The sequence below is a fragment of the Macaca nemestrina genome, chromosome 17 (genome assembly GCF_043159975.1).
Source record: "Macaca nemestrina isolate mMacNem1 chromosome 17, mMacNem.hap1, whole genome shotgun sequence".
Classification (NCBI taxonomy): Eukaryota; Metazoa; Chordata; class Mammalia; order Primates; family Cercopithecidae; genus Macaca; species Macaca nemestrina.
Window position 1 is genome coordinate 51,577,690 of NC_092141.1, and position 22,187 is coordinate 51,599,876.

Here is a 22,187-nt window from a genome sequence, read left to right on the forward strand (position 1 = left end):
TCTCTGAGCTGAAACCAGCTGCCTAACTTCTTCGCACCTCCATGTTCTCACCTCTAAAACAGTGACAGCTGTGCCTACCCCATAGGGCTCTCGGAGCTAATCCTATAAAGTGCTTGCACTGCATAAAGTTGGTTGAGTCACACCTTGCCCTCTCCACATGGAGCCTAGGTGAGTGCCTTTGAAGGTGATGAAGTCAGTTCACATCTGTGTTCACTGAAATCCCATACTGGGGAGTGAAGAGGAAGAAAGAGAGCAGCAGCCTCCCCAGCACAGCAGATTCTTAGCACACAGTCATTGCCCTTCTCCCTAACCCTTCCCGCACCTGTCAGCCAGGTAGGTCCCATCTCCCTGCTTTCATCAGCAGGATGTGTAGAGAGAGCTTCCCAGGCTGCACTATTTGGGGAAAAAGCTGATGGTGGCAGTAGCAGCTGTCCTCCTTTTCATTTCTGGGAACCTGCAAGGGCATTTCAAAGTGGAAAGAAACCTCAGCCTCCAGCAGGTGCTCAGGTTCCGCCACAAGGCTGGAGGAGTGCTTACCCCAGTGCACGGTGGGCTGGGCCAGAGGCCCTGCACGGGGCCTAACTTCATTTATTTAAGAAAGGGAGAAAATAAAAGGTATGGCTTGAGCCTTCTTTTCTCGGCAGAGCAGCTGAAAGAAGAGGGCAAAGGAAGAACCAGGGACAGAACTCCCAGGCCCTGGGGAAACTAGAGTGAAACTAGAAGAGAAATTGGCAAGAGTCCAGGCAAGAGACACGCTACTCTGGGCTTGGTCTCTGCAGCTGCATACGGGCGCAGACTGTTCACGCCCTGCCTTCTGCCTAAGGAAGAGGCAGAAGAGAAGGGGGAGCAGCCCCTCCTAGTGGTCTCCATGCTCCCCTCTCATGACCCTGCGCCCTGGGGGTGAAGTAGGGGGACGCTGGTGGCAGCACGTTCAGAAAAGCCCAGAGGCACTGGGTGCTGAGACACTGAGGAGACAGACCACTGCCCTTTCTGGCCCTGCCCACACTGACATCACTAGAGGACAGATGGAGGGCAAGCGAACCACTCAGGCAACTGGGAGGCCACTCCCTGCAGGCCAAATTACTTCTGCCTAAAGAGCAACAAACATTTACCACCGAACCACCCGGCCTCCCCCAACACACTAATCACTCTGCTCTCGTTAACACAGCCTGTACACAAACAGCATGTGCACGCGCTCGCCTGTGTGATGCGTGGGGGGCAGGATCTCTCCCTCTCCCACGTAAACACCAGATTCATTTATTAAATGCCTCTCTGGCATTTCCTTTTTTGCCTTCATCCTGCTTGTTTAATATTGCATTTGACATTCTCATTTTATAAATGGCAACAGAAGCAGAATGGATGGCTAAAATTAGCTTACGAGTGAGAATGATGCTACAAATAGGATCGTGAATACAGAAACCTAGTTAATTCCACCCACATTACCCGCCCCCCTCCCCACACACAAATACACCCACCACTTTGGAGCTGTCTTCAGGGCTGAGGAGGAGCAGCTGGAGGGAGTGGGGGTGAGCCCAATCACTGGGCACCCTGCCAGGTGGCAGGGCCCAGAAGCCGACCCTAGCCTGGGGCTGGCCTCCATGGATGGGCTGGTCACAGCACCGCAGCCCTGAGTCCAAGAGGACACTTAAGGACTCTCCTCCCTTCTTATCCTTCTGCCCTTTCTTCCCTAGAATCCCCGGTTCCGAGTCAATCCTCCAGGTATGCCCTGGGCTGAAGGGTAGCAGGCCTGAGATCTCACTAGGCTTTGCTCTTAGAAGTGGATTTTTTGGGAACCTTCCTAAAGAATGAGTCAGGTGATGAGTAGGACTCAGCTTTTCCGGAGCCTAGACAATCACATCTCTGGGCTCCTTCTGCTTTGGGAGGTGCACCACCTCCTCTCCTAGGACCGTCCCCAGAGGCACTGAGAGTGCCTACCTCATACTCTCCATCCCTGCCCCGTAGACTTGGGACCCAGTCCTGCCCAGGTCCTGCACACTTGCATTTTACTGACTTATAATCTGCTGAGGACCTCCTTACCTGCTAACTCCATATTTCCTTGGTAAAATAATTCTAAGAATGACGACGACGATGACAGTGGTGATATCACTCTGATAGAGTGTGCTATGGCCTGGCTCTGTTCCAAACCCTTATAAGTCTTGAGTGACAGCGCTCTCTGAGGTAGGCACTACCACAACCTGTTTTACAGAAAGGGGAACCACAGAGCCAAAACATGTAAGTAATTTGTCCAAGGCCACAAAGCTGGGAAGTGGAAGGGGGTTCAGCACTGAGGACTTGAGGCACCCTCTACCAGGAAGGCCTCCCTGGTTGACAGCACCCTGTTCTGACCATTGTGTCACTCCCCACCCGGGGACTCCCCCAAAGAATGAAGGCACTGACACTTTCCATAGGCTGCTATACCCAAACTCTGTGCCTGTTTGGGGTACCCCCTTTCTACTCCAACCCTAAAAATGTGTGCTTAATAGTGAAACTGGCTGACCATTTGGCTAAATGCCTTTCATTGGACCCCTGTAGACAAGGAGCACCCTGAGTGGACCTGCTCTGAGCTAGATTAGTTTAGTCCAGGAGTCAACAAACTGTGGCCAGCAGGCCAAACCCAGCTGCCATGCGTTTTTGTAAATAAGCTTTATGTGAACACAGCCATGCCCCTTCATTTACATATTGCCTATGTGTGTGCTACAATGGCAGGGCTGAATAGATGTGACAGAGACTCTCTGGCCCTTTATAGAAAATTTGCTGGCCCCTGGCTTAGGCCCAATGGGAGAAACTTGAAGTTATCAAGGGCTGATGCCTTCAAGGCTACCCAATTACATACCCTACAACAGAACAGGCTGAGACCTCCAGGTATCAAATCAGGGCTTTACATAAGCTGCAAAAGGCAGCCCATCCTCAACCTTCTGATTTCCCCGAGGAGCAAACTGGTGCAGACAGGTAGGGCACTCGCCTGTGGTCACAGAAACACCAGCCGTGGACCTGGGATTCAGGCTCAGGTTCCAAAGCTCTCTTGGTGTCTCTAAGTGACCCAGCAGGTCCCGACTTGGGGACAAGGGCAAGTGCACCTCACTCAGGAGAATCGAGTCCTTTACCCTAACAGATGCATGCCTCATGTGTCTTCTGCAAGCAATGTTCCAAGGCCTGCACCCAAAGGGAAAGGGCATGGTGAGGGGCGGGAGCAGTCCCTGGCACTGAGAGCTTCCTCTGGGAGATCTTCGGAAATCTGGTCTCTGTTTGACCACAGAGGGAGTATGGAGTGGTGCCAAGAGCACCAGACTGGCCTGGGGGCCCAGATGCCAGGCCCAGCTTGGCCCTATTTGGCCTGGCTCCATGCTCCCTTCATTCCTAAGTCCATTCCTTCTGATGATGGCTGGTCTATTTATGACCCACAACTCCCACATTATCTGTCATTAGCAGTGGCCCTTGCCTGGTGCTTCTCAGACTTTAATGTGCACACCAATCACTGGGGATTTGTCAGCATGCAGATTCTGACTCTGTAGGTCTAGGGTGGGACCTGGGACTCTGCATTCCCAACCAGCTCCTAGGGACTGCCGAGGCTGCTGGTACATGGACCACACTTTGACTACCAGCATCCAGACCTCTCATTCCAAGACAAGGGACAACCAAAGTAGCTGTATCCATGAATTACTTAGCAAATTTCTATAAATCCTATCACCTTAAAGGAGTGAGAAAAAGGACTATTTAAAGCAGGGGTGTAGCCAGGTGCAGTGGCTGACACCTGTAATCCCAGCACTTTGGGAGGCAGAGGCAAGGGGATCACTTGAGGCCAGGAGTTCTAGACCACCTGGCCAACATGGCAAAACCCTATCTCTACTAAAAACACACAAAAAATTAGCTGGGCGTGGTGGCGCATGCCTATAATCCCAGCTACTCAGGAGGCTGAGGCATGAGAATCACTCAAACCTGGGAGGCAGAGGTTGCAGTAAGCCAAGATCGTGTCACTGCACTCTAGCCTGGGTGACAGAACGAGACCCTGTCTCCCAAAAAAAAAAAAAAAAAAAAAAAACCAGCAGGGGTGTCCAATCTTTTGGCTTCCTTGGGCCACATTGTGGAAGAATTGTCTTCAGTCACACATGAAATACACTAACACTAAAGATCGCTGATGAGCTTTAAAAAAAAAAAATCTGCAAAAAAATCATAATGTTCTAAGAAAGTTTATGAATTTGCATTGGGCTACATTCAAAGCCATCCTGGGCCACATATGGCCCGTGGGTCATGGGTTGGACAAAGTTGATTGAAAGTAATCCTGTAGTAGTATTTGTATGAAGCAAATAAAAACTCTTCTTGATATTCACCCATCATATAAATCCATATTTTTCAAATATTAGGTTTGCCTAAATGGGCAGCAAGGTATAATGAGAAGAACAGAGGGTTCGGAGCCAGAATGATACAGGTTCAAATCCCAGCTCTGCCCCTTAGAACTGTCCCACCACAGGAGATCCACTGCTACTGAGCTCTAGTGAACCCCTCTGTAAAATGAGATGAGGACCCCAGCTCAGGATGTTGTGAAGACAAAAGGAGACAGTGCGCACGTAAAGCACGGTCCCAGTGCCTATAAGCACCGATTCCTTCCTGTTGAATCAGGTGTGAGGAAATGCTCTACTCAAGATGCCCTCGTCCCAAGCATCTTTCAGGCTGTACCCACGCTCTCACCCAACGAGGGTGGTGATGGCTCCCCAACATCATTTCAAGTTCTAGGCTGTACTAGGCCTCTGCGGATGCCTGGAGGTGGCTCTTGTCAATTCTCACCTCCCTTCCTGCTGCTGCCCGGCTCGTCAGGAGGCCGCTTGAAGGCTGGGCTCTGGCGACTCATCAAGCAAGTGTCGCTGCTGCTCAGGGGCTGCTTCAATCAGGGGGACGCTACGGGAGGCATCATTAGCTGCACCCGCACTGGGGCACACAGAGTAGCCAGGGAGGAGCCCCTCTCTAGCGGGTCACGAGGCGGCTCTGTGCATGCATTTGTGTGTGTTTATTGATAAAGAGCCACATTTGCATTTCACTCTGGCTTGGAGAGCTTGTGGGTTTGGCCCTGAGCTTGGATGGCAGTCAACTCCTGGCCCATGCTTGTCACTTATCTGTGCTTGTGGCAGTGGAGGAAGAGGCATGGAGATCTGGGACCTGTAAAACCCAAGCGTGGTTCTTCTCCCTAGCTGGGAATCTGGCTTGTCTCCTCCGCTCTTCTACTAGGATAACGTGGAACCGCATAGGCCACAACAGAGCTGACTGGGAAAGGGCGGTCAGTGGCGGAGGGCCTGCAGCCCAGCCAGAGAGCCTTGAAAGTCCCTTTTGGCCTGAAGAGGGCACACAGCCTGATAGGTACAAACATGAGCTCTGGAGTATAGCTTTCTGGGCTTGAATTCTGGGGCTGCCATTTGCTGACCATGTGACCTTGGGCAAACTGCTTAACTTCTCTCTGCCTCGCCTTGCCAATCTGTAAATGCGTATAATGATTGAAGAGTAAGTGAAAATCAAATGAAATAAGATGCATGATGCATAAAGTGTTTAGCAGAGTATGTAGTTTGTACCACGCAATGTCAGCTACTTGTGGGATCTTTATGTGCGAAAGGGTGTCATGTGGGGTCTTTCTGGGCATCCTCCTGCCGCCGCCTCTGGAGATGACCTACTTAAGGCAGGGCCTACATGGGGAATGAAGGGAAGGGTTCCTGTGATCCCCACTTCCCAAAGACTGTTATCCTGGTCCCCTGCAGAGTAGAACGACTCATTCCTGCTCCTGGCCCTTCTGCATGGTAGAGAAGGACCTCCATTTAAAAAAATGCCCAGGAAGCGACTCCCCAACCCAATTAGATGGGACATGGCTATAGGAACTATAAAGTGCCTCACAGACATGTGGTCCTTCAGTGAATCCTTTATTTAGTCCACAATTATTTATATAGGGTCTCCTAAGTGCCAGGCACAGAGATTGAATCAGAAGACCTGGACTCCAGTCCTATGTCTGTGACTAATCTGCACTAAGACCTTTCCTATCTGCGAATATCAAAAACTCATGGCTCCAGTATGTACCGGGGGGGCAGCTATCTGCCACTTTCTGCCAAATGCCCAGAAAGATCGCGAGGGTTTGAGGAGATGGGTCTGTGGTTTCACAGCACAGTCCTGTTTATGAAACACTCCTATACACGTTCTAACAATCATCTGTGTTCCTGCTTGGCAGTCTTCGAGTTTTCAGTTTTTCCGGATATCTCATTTGAATTCTGTCCATAGACCAGTTTAAACTCATTTCCCTTTCTTTGGGCCTCAGAAGTAGAAACCAGTATCACAAAAACCAAAACAATTCAGGATTCAGGCTTCTCTTCCAACACCCTTTAAATTCCATCCTTCTTCAGAGGAGGGGAACTGGCTGGAGAAATACCTCTCAATGACAGCACGTGGATGATGGCAAGGATGATGGCAAGAGCTAACACGGATCAAGCTTGCACCCTGTGCAGACACTGTGCTAAGCCCTTTGCTCATGGTATGTCACCCAGTCTCTAACAACCCAGTGAGGCAATATCATTACCAGCCCTGTCTTTCTGGAGCTCAGCAAGGCCCAGAGTTCTCCTCCAAAGTCCTCTCCCAGGGCCTCTAAACTCCCCACCTTGGAGCTCACAACTGTTGGGCTGTGCTGGGAACATGGACCAACACCTCCAAAGCCTGTGATCCTAATCACTCTGCCCCCACTTCTTCCTCTTGTCTACTTCCATCTTTACTCATTCTCTTGAAGAACAAGTACTAGCCCCAGATTCAAAGGCAAACACAAACCCTTACACTAAAAACCCGGTTACGTGCACCTGACATAGTCAACCTCCACCTGGGTGGGAAAGAAGGCGATAAACATGAAATGGGAAAATGGCTGCAAACTTCTTTGGCTTCAAGCCAGCCCCCATGGGTTCTTTTTCTGGGGCAGAAGCTCTACTTCCTGATTGCTGCCCAGGTCATCTGGGGATTCACGCTCCCACCCCCAAGCTCCAACAACTGTCTATACAGTTCCTTTGGCACCAGTAAGCTCAAGACCTATGCTCCTTCACTCTCTGGGTAGCCTGGGACCTATCCCCTGAGGCTCAGTTTCCCAAGATAAAACCTTTCCCCATCTGTGTCTCAGGTTCATTTCAAAGCCTGTCAACAGTGAAGGGCTACACATACGCATTCAAGGTGACACACGGAGCAACGTCTTTCTGGTCTACATCTGGCCTCTCCTGATGAACCCTTAAGCCTTGGCAGGACAGGAATGGCATCTGCTGCCTCTTCTATTCCCCACTGCCCACTGCCCAGCAGCCTTAGTGGAGCCTGTCAATGGCGCGCTCTGGCTAGGATAAACAAGGTATCTGGGACTGGATGCAAGTTTCATTTAAGTCCTCTGTCTCTCTCATTTTAAAAACAGCTAATACCCGTCAGGCGCAGTGGCTTATGCCTGTAATCCCAGCACTTTGGGAGGCCGAGGCAGGTGGATCACGTGATGTCAGGAGTTTGAGGTCAGCCTGGCCAACACAGTGAAACCCCGTCTACCAGAAATACAAAAATTAGCTGGGTATGGTGGTGCACACCTGTAATCCCAGCTACTTGGGAGGCTGAGGCAGGAGAATTGCTTGAGCCCGGGAGGCAGAGGTTGCAGTGAGCCGAGATCACACCACTGCACTCCAGCCAGGACAACAGAGCAAGACTCTGTCTCAATTAAAAAAATAAAAATAAAAATAAAAATACCAAGTGGTAGCCTACCAAGATAAAAGTACCAACTGTAAACTTGCGCTGACAGTTGGGGAGCAGAGAAAGCCTATGAGGGGACCTGTGTTATTCCTACACACTTATCTCCCTCCTACCATTTTAATGTCTGAGCTGATGCCTCCAACATACAGTATGCAAAAAAAGAGTATTTTCATTTCAGATGCATATGATGGCAAGGAACAATATGAACAATATTATTTTAGTGCCCTGGGAAAAAATTAGCAAGTCAAATATTGAATCAGGCCTGTAGCACCACATGCTAAGCAGATTGCTTTGATCTTATCCACACTAAAAGCTCTATTATTGAATTTAAAGTTGGTGAACACATATCAGACCAATATACAATGCATGTCTGAATGCATGTTTCAGAAGCAAGAAATGTTTTGACAAAAGGAAGAAAATATTAAAGTTACAGCGGCAATTGAAACACAAATTTGCCCTCCCTCTTCTCTTGAGGCTGGAGGCTCTCATAGCCAACCAAAATGTTTTTGCTCCGAAGGACCTGCTGATGGTTCCAGAAACACCTGCTGAGCTTCTGTTTTTCTAGAGCCAACAAAGAAGGGAATTTTCACCCCCCACTCAATCTGAAGAAAGGAGTTTGAGACTTTGAGTGCACAAATGCTATGCATGATATGGCACCCTCTGGTGGCCACTGATCTGGGAGGCCTACATGACTTCCCAAACTTCCAGTAATCCAACCTTCCTTTCTTTTGAGGCTGCTGTGGCAGAAAAAAGAACTTTAAAGAGCCAAAGAGAGGGAAGGAAGCAGCTGATCAAGAGGGCAGAAATTAATTGATGGCAAGGGAGGGAATGTTAATTTTCCAGCAGGACCCAAAGAGAAAAACAGTTTGGTGCAGTAAACTTCCTGTCTAGGATATACCCCTCAAAAGCTGCACAGCAAAAGAATATCCTAAGCCAGGTGTCAGCAAGTTACGACTCACAGGTCAAATCCAGCCCCTCTGCCTGTTTTTGTAAAGTCCAAGAATTAAGAATAGTTTTTAACTTTTTATTTTATTTTTATTTTTTTGAGACAGGGTTTCGCTTTGTTGCCCAGGTTGGAGTGCAGTGGTGTGATCATGGCTCGCTGCAGCCTCAACCTCCCAGGGTCAGGTGATCCTCCCACCTCAGCCTCCCGAGTAGGTGGGGCTACAGGCACACTGCGGCCCACTAATTTTTTTTTTTTTTTTTAAAGAGATGAGGTCTGGCTATGTTTCCCAGGCTGGTCTTGAACTCCTGGCCTCAAGTGATTTTCCTGCCTTGGCCTTCTAAAGTGCAGAAACTACAGGTGTGAGCCACCATGCTTGGCCTGGTTTTTACATTTTAAGTGGTTAAAAAATTAATATTTTGTGACCTGTGAAAAGTATATAAAGTTCAAATTTTGGTGTCCATAAACAAAGCTTTATTGAAACACAGCCCCACTCCTTCATGTATGCATTGCCTATGGACTCTACTCAGCAGAACTGGGTAGTTGCAGTCAGCTGTATGGCCTGCAAAGATGAAAATTTCACGACTTGGCCCTTTATAGAGTTTGTCCACCTCAGTATGAAACAACTGCTACTGTTCACAGGACCAGACCCCGAGCATCTAGCCCCTCCCCACCCCTGCCCAGCCCAGCCCGATGATGGGCTGGAGCAGTCTGCAAGACAGGGTGTGTACGTAGAGGAAGGGGGCGTTCCATTTCAGCACAACCCCTACACACTTACCATTTTATTATTGATTTCATGGAAATGAATCTCACAGACTTTCTCCACAACATCTTCATTCTCAAAAGTGACAAAGCCAAACCCTAAAGGAAAAGAGAGAGAAGAAAAAACAAAGAGAGGTGGGGTGAGTTCAGTTCTGGCAGGCCCACGTTTTTCTCTGACATCCTGAGGTCTTGACAGCCTCCCGGTCTGGGGGTAGGTGGGCGGATCCTTGGGAGGGCCTTGAGGTTGGAGGCAATGATTTCTAATTTGTACGGAGCACCCTTCCGACAGCGAGGAAAAGTTAATGATTTCACCCACATGCAGCGGGCACTGTGTGGTTTACATTTGCCCCGAAGCAAACAAGAAATTTACTTGTCTGTTATTTACAAGGGTCAGAGCCCCGCGGCTCTGTGCACCGCAGCAGGCGGGTGGGCTAACGAGAGCCTCGTGGATCACTGCGGGGCCACGCTTGCCCTTTCCGCGAGCAGCCCTGGCCAGCCCTCGGGTCGGCCTCCAGACGGAGGCGGTTATTTGTCCTTTTCTTCCTGAATTACTTCCTCTAATACCTCATCAGGACATCCTGAGGCCTGGAAGAAACTATTAAAAGTTTCAGGCCTCTGTTCCGCGCAGGCATCCTTTTTCTACTGCTGCTTCAAAAGCGCCGTGGATTTGGGGCAGTTTAAGACTGTTTGATGCCTGCTGTCAGCCCGTCAGCTATCCACTGTATTTACTCGGCTGGAGACTGGCTTTGCTAGACAAGCTGCACTGAAGAATTTTGGCAGGCGACTGCTGCTCAGTATCCTCAGTTCCTCTCCCTACCCTCCTGCCCCTTTCTTTCTTCTCCTCCTGCCTCTGACAGCGTTTCCAGCATGTGGCCCCATCTGTGACCCCACTCAGTAAGTGCTGCTTTACCACGTGGCCCCACGCAGGGTTGCACCCTCCTTGGATGGGATGCAGCTGCCACGTGGTAGCACTAACATGGCGAGGGAGTACAGGCAGTGGGGGCAGACACACTGATGGGGAGACTGAGACCTGGCTTCCAGTTCTCACTGTGCATCTACTTTAGGTTTAGTCTGGGGAAGCCCCTTCCCCTCTCTGAGCCTCAACTTTTGCATCTGCAAATGAAGGTGGTAGAACTGGACCCTGGGTTTCACACCTCCTGTCACAACCCAAATCAGGATTCGCAAGGCTGTCTGCTGCCATCTGAATGTCTGTGGCCACCCCCCACTGCCCCCCACATCCCCCACCCAGATTCATGTTGAAATCCAAACTCCCAATGTGATGGTATTAAGAGTTCGGGCCTTTGGGAGGTGATGAGATTGTGAGGATGGGGCCCTCATAAATGGAATTAGTGCCCTTACAGAAAGACACTAGAAAGCTTGTTTTTTCTCTCTACCATGCGAGGATGCAATAGGAAGGCAGCTGTCTGTACACAGGAAGGGGGCCCCTCCCAGAACTGACCGGGCTGGCACTCTGCTCTTAGACGGCCAGCTTCCAGAACTGTGAGAAATACACTGTTTTTCATAGACCTTGGTACTTCCTTTATAGCCGCCCCAACTAAGACACTCTTCTCCCGAAAGGTACGAACCTGGCTGAACACTAAACTAGACACAACAAGCAGGAAGACAAAAACTGAATGGCTGTTCTATCACAATTATATTATGATAATTGTGTTTCCAGTCAATGAGTAAAATACAGATGCTTCCTTTTCAAGCTCTCTGTCTATTTTGGGTCTCTGCAACACAGGACAGAGAGGGAATTTCTCGGGTCCCTTCTGACTCTCCTGCATCCAACTCTAACACCACCTTCTTCTAAGGAACACCAGGAAACGGGGAGCTGATAGGTGGAGCTCCTTTAGCATAGCTCCTGCAGGGACTAGCAGATTCTTCGGTACGAAAATAAAAAAGGCTACCCTCTGCTCTCAAACCATTTCCAGTAAAACAGAAGGCTAGGACCACGAAACACAGCAATCGCGATCTTTATTATGCCATTTGCTACCACCACACACCAAATAGTGGGCCAATGCTCCCAGCATACACAGTCCCAGCATACATAAGGCAGCATCAGACATACCATGAAGTGGACATGAGTGTCTGCTGGAGAGGCTCAAAGATGGCAAGTTTCTCCCAGTGTCACCCAGTAAAAGCTAGGTTCTCAGTCACCTCAGAGGCCTGAAGCAGACATCCGACATCATACGTTGTTTGAAATGCCGTCCAACAAAAAAACCTTTGACCAGGTTTATACCCCCTGCCCGCTAAACCAGGTCCTTTGAGAGAAAGCTACTGGGAACACTATCCTATACCCTCTCTTTGGGCATCTCCTTCTCCTTGGCCTTTGGTCCCACTGATCATTGCAGAGCTGGAGAAGAGCCGCAGAAACACCGTCCCCACGCCACTTCTCTTTGGACTTTGGCGTATTTGTTCCCCAAGCGCTGCTTTAAGTGCTTTCAGTTTCCTGCGGGCGTTCAGCTCACCCTACCGGGGTACATGTCAGGAATTCTGGGTTGGGAGGAGCCTTAAAAACATCAGGTTAAAACTCCCACCCAGTCAAGGACCCCTGGAGCACTCAGCCAGGGACTTAATCTTTTTGGTTAATCCCCTTCACCCACCCCCACCCTCCTAGGGCCCAGATCTCAACCGGCCCCAGGAGAATGGATTAAGAGCCAGCGCCCTCCTGAAATTCCACAGGGAGGGAGGGGCGGCACTGCAGAGGCCGCGGAATTTGGCCAGCGTGACTTCAAGCCAGAGCACCCTGCAAGAGGGTGACGCTGGGGTCTTGTTCTCTGAGGGTCCTCAGGATGGAACAGGGTCCCTAACACACACTAAGCGCTGAGTGAGTGACTGAATGAGCCTTTTCTGCTCCTCCAGGTTCTGAGCATCTTGCTGATCCACTTGAGTCACTGCTTTGCCTCAAGACTGATTCGGCTCTTCCTTCTGCATTTACCAGCTGCCACCTGTGCTAGGCATTGTGAAGGACGCCGAGATCAACAAGGCAATGGCCCTCTGCTTGCACAATTCACAAACAGGCACGAGTCAGAGGATCTCACGCAGGGAGAGCCTCTCCCTCCCATTCCTCACTTCCAGCCTGCAGGGCACTCTGGGTCTCATCTGTCTTTGAAGGTCACCCCTCTGCTCCAGCCCCCAAGCCCAGGCACCTTGCAAATAAAACAAGCCAGGATAGGCCAGTTTTCAAGGAACCTCACTGCTAATTAGGACAAGTGTAGCAGGTTGAATAGTGGCCCTCCAAACATACATCCATGTCCTAATCCCTGGAATTTATGAATGTGACCTTATTTGGAAAAAGAGCTTTTGCAAATGTAATTTAATTAAGAATCTTGAGAAGAGATTATCCTGGATTTAGGGTGGACCCTAAATCCAATGACAGGTGTCCTTAAAAGACAAACAGGGGATATTTGAGACACAGAGAAAGAGAAGAAGGCCATGTGAAGACAGAGGTAGGCTGAGAATGGAGTGGTACCGCCACAAACCAGGAACACCTGGAGCCTTGAGAAGCTGGTCTTCCAGAAGGCAAGGAACGACTGTCTCCCAGAACCTTTGGAGGGAGTGCAGCGCTGGCTTCCAGAACTGTGAGACAAGAAGTTTCTGTTGTTTTAAGCCACCAGGTTTGTGGTAATTTGTTATGGCAGCCACACAAAACGAATACAGCAAGGTTCTAGGTTTCAGCCACCCCCATATCCCACACAGGGGGGCCGCACACGACCTCCTCCTGCCAGGCCTGCTTACTTGGCCAATCATGCTGCTCTGGACTGAAGGCAGGAGAGAGTGGTTGAATGAGAAAAACCTGTTCTGGCTATGGGGAGAGAGCATGAAGTCAGTGCCACCAGTGAAGGGCACCGCTCCACGAGCCAGAGGACAGCCTGGTTTAAGGCCACCTTGCAGCTAAGCAAACACACTTGATCCTAGAATACAGGCCAGAGTAAGTCAAGTCACCATGGCAGGCCATGGCTGAGTTCCCTGCCATGGGAGCTGCTTTCCTGCTGCAAACCAACTCCTTCCTGGGCCACTGCACAAATCACCTCCATACCATTCCGGACTCTCTGATGCCCCAGTTTCCCACTCTGAGATGGGAAGAAGGGCGACTGAGCTAGGAGACAGGAATTAAAATGCAGACTGTTGCACCGGGAAGGGTCGGGGCAAGACTCAGGGCATCATTTCAAATTCTGACTCTGATATTCTCCCTGCTGGTCCTTTTCCTAACCCCACCGGACTCAAAATTCAAGTATCACAAAAATGATTTTCCTGATTAGAGGAGATAGCCTGGATTTCAAGCCTGTGTGCCCTGAATGCATAACAATTCAGCGATGCCAAGACTCATTTGCCGTATTTTAAAGACCTATATCATTTCAACGTCTCTGTCTGTTTGGCCCGAGCACAGAAAACAAACTTGATTATGTCTAAAATATTTATTTATTCCATTTGGGGAAAGCAAAGAAGCAACAGAACACTTAATTATCAATAAGTGTTATTCCTTAACATATAATCATTTTTATTTCACAGATGCATTAGCATTTACAACAAATTAGTAACTTAGTGGTGAATAACCCCCAAAATGAATTAAAATGAGCAGTGGAGGACAAAAACAATGGGGTCAGAAATTTGGGATAGAGTGATGGGTGGGAAAAATCCTTTTGAATTAAGTATTTTACTGTGGTAAAAATATACCTAACATAAAATTTACCATCTTAGCCTTTTTTTTTTTTTTTTTTTTTTTTTTTTTTTTTTTTGAGACAGAGTCTTGCTCTGTCACCCAGGTTGTAGTGCAGTGGTGCAATCTCAGCTCACTGAAACCTCCACCTCCCGGGCTTGTGCGATTCTCCTGCCTCAGCCTCCCAAGTAGCTGGGACTACAGGTGCACGCCACCACACCCAGCTAATTTCGTATTTATAGTAGAGACGGTATTTCACCATGTTGGCTGGGCTGGTCTCGAGCTCCTGACCTCAGGTGATTGCCTGCCTCAGCCTCCCAAAGTGCTGGGATTATAGGCGTGAGCCAATGTGCTCGGCCATTGTAGCCATTTTTAATCACACAATTCAGTGGCATTAAGTACACTTAAAATGCTGTGCAGTCATCACCAGTATCCACCTCCTGACCTTTTCTGTACCCATTAAATAACTTCCCATTTCCCCCTCCCCCAGCCTTAGTCACCTCTATTTTACCTTTTTTTTTTTTTTTTGAGACAGGGTCTCAGTCCTCTGTCACTTAGGCTAGAGTGAAGTAGAACAATCTTGGCTTATCGCAGTCTCAATCTCCCAAGCTTAAGCAATCCTCTTATCTCAGGCTGTCAGGTAGCTGAGACTACAGGTGTGTGCCACCATGCCTGGCTAATATTTTGCAATTTTTTTTGTAAAGATGGGGTTTCACCATGTTACCCAGGCTGGTCTCGAAACTCCTGGGCTCAAGTGATCCTCCTGCCTCAGCCTCCCAAAGTGTTGGGATTACAGGCATGAGCTACCACACTGGCCTATATTTTACCTGTTATGACTATGAATTTTCCCATACAAGTGGCATCATACACTGTATGTCCTGTACTGTTGTGCCTGGCTTGTTTTGACATAGGTTTTCAAGGCATCATAGTCTTTTGAACAGTCTACTGGATGTACAGGGGATTTGGGAGAGCTGGAGGACAGGGAGTCGTGATTATTTCCTTCTCATTGTCCTAAAAGAGGGCCCCACAGAGAGTCAGAAATGGAGCCTCATGAAGGCCCATCAAACTGAGGTGTAGCAATCGGGTAAAAGATACACACAACTATCTTCACTCAGCAAGGGGCCAGATAAGCTGTGTGCCCCCAGAGAGTCCCTTTGCCTCTCTGGACCTCTAAAAGAAGCAGGCAGAAGCAGGGGTCCTGCTCCAGCCCCTGGCAGGATGAGGGCTCTAGTCCACGGTGAGTCTGTGAGGGCTGGCACTGCATCGGGGCCCTCTGGGTTACCCCTGTGAACATCCACTGCTCCCTTGGTCGTAAGAACCAGAGAACTCCTCCCCGGGTATTTAAACTCACTCAAGCCCCCACCCAGAATGGCGAGGAGATCCAGGGACTGACAACCAGGGGAGGTGGGGGAAACAAAGGGCCAGAACTTGGGGGACAAGAGACTAGTTCACCAAATTGGCATCAGCAAAGTGGCACCTGCCCCCCCTCTCCTAAAGCCCCCACCTTAACACTGCACCCTACACTTCCAAGGAGCTCCAGAAGTCAGCAAAGCTGGGACAAAGAAGGTGATGGGAAGGTTAACCTTAAACACCAGTGGTTTAAAAATGGGTATTAATAGGGTAGCAGTTGACAGGGAGCATTTAAAAATGAAATTCTAGCATTCTCTTGAATGAAGCTATTATTAGAAACTAACAAGTGCGTGCTATTTAAGAGATAAGCATTTAACAGTCAAACCTTTTCCTCCTCTTTTATCCAAATGAACAAAACTAAATATTCATCTGAATAATACAAGGCTACAAAAAAAAAAAAAAAACACATACACAGAAGAAGAAGATCGAAATCTGAAAACGAGATACCTCAAAATTAAAATGACCTGCTCCAAATGCAGTCACCGAGGAACATCGACAGTTAACTTACAAGAGAATTTTTTTTAGGTCAGAGAGAGAAAGATGGGAACAGCCTCCTCCTAGCCTCAAAAATAATTTTCTTCTCTTATCATATAGGTCAATGAACACCAATAGGCAATCATGTAGTATCTAACGCATCTTCAGTGAAAATCAATGCAAGTCATGAGTTAACACACTTGGTTAATGGAGAAAAAAAATGAGGGAAGAAAAAACCCCAGATTGTCAAATTTATTCTGAGTATCCCATGAGAAATTAAAGGTATGTGTACTTAAGAATATTTATAACTCATGTAACTTCCCTCTCTTGCTAATAACCCAGTATTTGGGGAAAGCAATATTCATGGTTTGCTTCCAGCACACACGAATCCCTTGGGTTTGCGCGTGGGGAGCACTTTCTGGTTTGAAAATCCTTTTCATCCATCATCCTACCTGGTCCCCAAGGCAACTCTGCGAGAGGCAGGGCAGGCTCTGCTACTGTCATTGTGCTCAGTTGCGCTGCACAGTTCAGTGACTCATCCATCGTGACATGGCCACTAAACCATGTTTAGCAGGAGCTGAACCCAGGAGTGGTACCCCAAGTTGCTGTCATACTCCCCGCTACTTTTCTGGAGCAGACTGTCAGGGTCTTCTTTGGATCAGTAAGTGTTCAGGGCTGGATTTGGTGGCCATATGGCTCAGAGACTGTGAGAGGGGCCGACCTGGCAAGGAGGCATGGTGGTCTGCTTGCATCGTCACAAGTCAAGTCCCAGTTGGCTGTGTGTCCATTGGCAACCCCACGCCTCAGGCTGTCCCCAGCCCCAACGTGGAACATTTCTAGGTCACCTCCACGACCTGTGACAGGTTTGGCAAGTCAGCTGTCCTGCAACCCTAAACTTGGAAGGTCTGAGGCCCCACCTGGAAGCACGGAAGAGATAAGTAGTGTGCACAGATGCACGGCAGGCATGGGTAGGTGGCATCACATGGCTTGGCTCTGCTTGAAGAAAAATATAACTCAGAAGATCAATATGTTCCAAGGAGAAAAACAAGCTACCTTTTCAAAAGCAGCAGCATGTTTCTGATTACTGGCTGCCATGTTGGGAAATCACTGCACGACAGCTTGGTTTCAGTGAGAGCCAGTTGGGGTTGCCATTAGAGGTTCCTGGGCATTTTCAGACACTAGGTATTGGGAAAGGGTGGGTGACGATCAGGCTGTGTGTGCTTTCACACCCAGGTGCCAATGTGGACTCTATAAGGTGGGAAGGGCTAGGATTCCTTCCATTACAACTCACATCTGTTTCCCAAAGGTGGTTATTGAGGATCAGTCCACATTCTAATAATAACGTTAAAAAGAGAAAGCTCATCTGCCCTTACCGAGCAGCCACTCTGTAACTCAATCTTCACCCCCAGCCCCACCCTGGGGAGCATGAATAGAAATGATCGTTCCCACTTTACAGATGAAGAACTGAGGCCCTGGTGGGACCTTGTGTTCTCTCCCCTGCAGCCCACCTTCTTCATATGAAGGCAGACTGTTCCATACTCATCAACTCCTACCTTGTCCAACAACTGCACCCCTGAACCCTGTCCCTGCCATGTTTCCCTGTAAGAACATCTATGAAATAGGCAAAAGCCCTCGGTCCTCACAACCCAGCAGACGGAGGGCAAGGAGAGAGTGGGGAAAGATGTGGTCATCCACTCCAGCTCTCTGTTGGCTTCCCCTGCACCCTGAAGTATCTGATTTCTTAAACGTAAGAGCAGGGAAGGAGGCACTGGGGATTTTCAGAGATACACAGCAAAGAAGACCTTCACACAGAAAAACAGCTAGACCATCTCCTAAGCCAGTCTAACTAGGATGAGCACAGCAGAGTGACTTCTCTGAACCTTTCCAGACCCCCAACCGCAGATGTACCTGAAGTAGGACTGGGATGCCAGACTCGATGCTAGAGGTCTCTTTGCAGCAAACTGGCTCTCAAATGACTCAGCTGCCCTGGAGGGATGGACAGAGAAGTGCTCACTTCCCTAGCCTTATTAAGAAGAAAGAAAAGGGGCAGGCAGGCTGACCTGAGCTGCACACAGCACCCAGCCTCGGGGATGGTTAAGAACAAAGACTTCAGGTCAGGAGGCCATCAGAGGCAGATACTTGAGACTGCCCTCCTGATGGCCAGTAAACAAGCCCATGATGGATTCGAGGGGTCTGCGGGCATGCCCTCTTAGCACAGCCCTCCCTCCTCCCCCATATCCTTCTTCCTCCCTCCTCCCCCATATCCTTCTTCCTCCCTCACCCCAGAATAAGCAGCCTCCCTTTGGGGTCCCTTCTGAACTGGCCCTCCTTCTCTGCCATGTCCCCATCCCCTCCAGGGTGGCATCGCAGCCCCTCCACTGTGGCATCCTTCATGCACCTGCTTCCTCGTTTACACCAGTAGTTTGGCAGCTGGTTGCTGTAAACTATAATAAAATGCCTTTCCAAAAATGAAGGAATGTGACCAGACACGCCAGACATCATGATATTAAAGCCGTGTCAATTAATTTCTCCCCCTGCTTGATAAACGAGCCCCATTCCATCTCTTAATAATGAGGAGAGAAACAAGAAAAGTTGACACTTAGTTTAATTTATTTTCTCAACTTGCCTGGTCATATTTCTTTCTGCCTTGCAGAGCTGGCTGGGGCTGCGGGGAATTACAAGTGGCTCAAGCACAGGCAAGGCAGAGATCGGCGTGAGTCGACACCGGTCTCCTTTATTCCCCAACACGCTTAATCAGGAGGGGGAAAGTGACTTAGTGAGCCAGCTCACACCTGCGCCTCTGCAGTCACCTTTGGGGCTGGGAGGAGTTGGGTGGGGGGCGGGGAGTGATCTCAGGTGTGTGAGGAATCAGATAACAGAAATGGCACTATCAGATTTCCAGTCTAGTTCCATGGAACTGCACAAGACTGCATTCCCTAAATTAATATTAAGCTACATTGGCGGCTTTTGCCAGAGGGGAGCCAATTTCTCAACTGGAAAGGTGCTTTTCTTTCTTTTCAGCTCAGGGATGTGCTGGCCAACCCTTGACCTTGAAATGTGAGGAGAACCCTTCTAAAAGTCAGATGCCAACCATGAACCACCAAGTGTTTCATTAGGCTTTAGTTACAAAGAGTTTTTTCAGTTGGCCACCATAACCTGGTGACCATTTATTTATGGACACTCCTAGACAATATATCAAGGTGGGGGTGAAGGCCAAGTGTGCTCCTAGACCAATGTTTCTGGGTGTGGTCCTGCAGCAGAATCTCTCATGGGGGAAGGGCTTGTCAAAAATGCAGATCCCTGGGCTCTGCCGGCTCCTAACATGGTCTCAGTGGGTGTCGCCCAGGAACCGCGTTTTTACCCAGGTCTCTGGCAATTCTGATGCTGATGCAAGCCTGACTCTGCCCTATGCTTCCCAATTCAGGACAAGCTAAGTGGAGACCATATGGTAAAAGAGAATCCAGAACTCTCTACAGGAAGGAGAATTTTGAGGACCTCTTACATGAAGTGGGAAACTTTTTTTTTTTTTTTAAGAGATGGGATTTTGCCATGTTACCAGGCTGCTTTCGAACTCCTGGCCTCAAGTGATCCTCCCATTTTGGCCTCCCCGAGGGCTGGGATCACAGGCATGAGCCACCGTGCCCCTCAATAACGCTGTCTTTAAGAAGCCTCTGAAATCCAAGGCAGACCAGGGAAAGACAAAGCTGTTTTCTCCCAGGTCCAGGAACCTGTTCACACTAAAGTGTAAATGACAGATCCTGCTTCCACTCCCAGAGGTATGGGCAGGTTGCCCGAATCAAATCCTTATGCGAAAGCAATTAAGTTCCACTTTAGAATTTCAAACAGGCATCAGGCACTAGGAGATTTTTTTTTAACTGATGGGTGCACCTCCCTGAGCTTGTGAAATTAGGCAAATGTTTACAGAGCTGCATTTTATAAGGACAGACGGGGTGGGGGCATCCTAAAAAGAACCACCCAGGAGGGAAGAAAGGGAGGTTAGAAGGGAAAAGAGAGAGAGAGAGAGGGAGACCTCTAACCATCCTCAAACCATTTTTCTAAGAGAGCAATCTCTCATGAATACTGATAGTGTGATTTGAAAGTGCCTGTGGCTGCAGGGAAAGGGTGTCTCATCCCAGACTCTTGTTAACTGAGTGGGAAAAAGCACCTGTGATCCAGGCCAGACAACCCCAACCTCATTTAATTCCGAGTGCGCTCTATAGCAGTGATTCTGTGAATGACACTTGTCAGGGCAGCAGATTAGTTCACAAACCTATTTTTTGTGCGTGGTGTTCCATCTTGGTCGGGAAAATAGTCAGTTCTTGGCGAGAGAGAAACATATTACTGCTGTTAAGTGCCAATATAAACTCTGGGACGCAGTGGTAAATTCACCAAATTAAATCGCTAGACAACTGGCTCAGATCAGGACCCCGGCAGAAGGTGCCAGGACTGCAGCTCGCGCCCAGCGGGGCAGAGGAGGCTGAGGTCGTGCGCGCAGCTGGAGCAAGGGCACGAGGACGTGCCGCCTCCACGTCTGCTCTGGAAACCACAGAGCCTGAGGCGGCTTTGGCGAGCTCCAACTGCAGGAGTGTGGCCTTCAAGGATTCTCAACTCAGGGCTTTCTGAGCTCAGGGGAGATGGGGTACCAGCTGGAAGTTCTTCCCTCTGGAGGTGGGTATTTGGGTTGGTATCCCCAGCCACTCCACCAAAGAGTGGGTTTCAAATCTGTTGCCTTCTCTCACATTCATCCTCCAGCCTCATCCATGCAGCGAGCAACACACACACTAAGAGGGAGTTTCAATCTACTTAATGTCCCCACTGAGGTGGGGGGAAAAGGGCTTAGACTTTGGAGCTGGGTAGATCTGGGCTCAAATTCTGGCTCTAGCACAACCGGCTGCATGACTCTGAGCAGGTTATTCAACCACTCTGACCCTCAGTTTCCTCCTCTGTGAGACAAATGATCCACCTCACCAGCCAGGATTGCTTAAAAACACCTGCACCTCTGAGACGATAACTAGCCCCTCCTATCAGTCACACTAGCCTTATTTCTCTTCTAGCCCAATCTCTATCTCCACACATGCTTACTTTTGTCTCTGTATAGCCTCACTTGTTAAAATCCACTTGACATGTCTGTAAGGTAGATGTTCATGGTGCTTTACCAACTGTCATGATGGGATAAGATTCAGGACAGGGAGAGGTAAAATGAGTCATACAGTGAATTCCTAGGTCACCTTGTTACTTTTAGAAGACCCTAAGAGGGCTGGGTGTGGTGGTGGCTCATGCCTGTAATCCGAGCACTTTGGGAGGCCAAGGCAGGTGGATCACTTGAGGTCAGGAATTCAAGACCAGTCTGGTCAACATGGTGAAACCCCGTCTCTCCTAAAAATACAAAAATTAGCCAGGAGTGGTGGCACACACCTGTAATCCCAGCTACTCAGGAGGCTGAGTAGAATCACTTAAACCTGGGAGGCAGAGGTTGCCGTGAGCCGAGATCACCCCACTGCATTCTAGCCTGCGCGACAGAGCGAGACTCCAACTCAAAAAAATGACCCTAAGGTGCATTCATTTAGGTTAAAAAAAAAAAATCATCCATTAATCTTTGAGTGTCACCCTGTGCTGGCTGCAGAGGGTGTGGGCATGCTGGTCCCCGCCCTGTTGCATTCAGCTTCCCCAGCAGTCTTCTCAAGATGCCCGCTCGCCTTTCTCCAACAAGTTCTCAGGGAATGGTTACCAACCGCAGATAAGGTTCCAAAGCTCCATCAAGAAACCACTACTTGGAAGCAGGTTTTCAGCGCTGCCACAAATTATATGACTTTTATTATGAGGTATGGTTTCAGAACAGTCCCACTGACAGAGCCCTGGCTGGGTGCCCACTGTTCCCTCCGCACCCCCCACAGAGGGGTCATTCCTGCCAGCATCTCCAATGACCCCACCCAGCTGCACTGCCAGCAAACCTGCCTGGAGTCTGTGGGCAGGCAGATGACCATCGGGTGCCTCTGACGAGTGGTTCACACGAGACACACATACTTATGCACTATGGGGTGGGGTCTGGCCTATTTTATTATATTCTTCCAGCTGTTAAGGAACTGTTAACATCTGGAAGCCAGATTTCTCTGAGAAGCTGTGACCAGCAGCCCAGGCAGCGGGACTGGCATGGCGGCTCTGCCAGGAGGGAGCAGAGACTGCTCCCTGACTCTTCGGCAAAGG

General features: G+C 49.2%; 1 protein-coding gene across 11 annotated transcripts in view; it reads right to left on the reverse strand.

The window, feature by feature from the left end:
* LOC105476798 (musashi RNA binding protein 2) overlaps window positions 1-22,187 on the reverse strand; it is a 432,533-nt gene that overhangs the window by 80,267 nt on the left and 330,079 nt on the right. For all 11 annotated transcript variants that reach the window (XR_984257.3, XR_984258.3, XM_011733001.3 and 8 more), the window contains exon 8: window positions 9,453-9,535. Coding sequence is in view for 9 of the 11 variants with exons in the window: in XM_011733001.3 (XP_011731303.1) it covers window positions 9,453-9,535 (83 nt within the window). In the remaining 2 variants the exon portion in view is untranslated. The remainder of the gene's footprint in view (window positions 1-9,452; window positions 9,536-22,187) is intronic.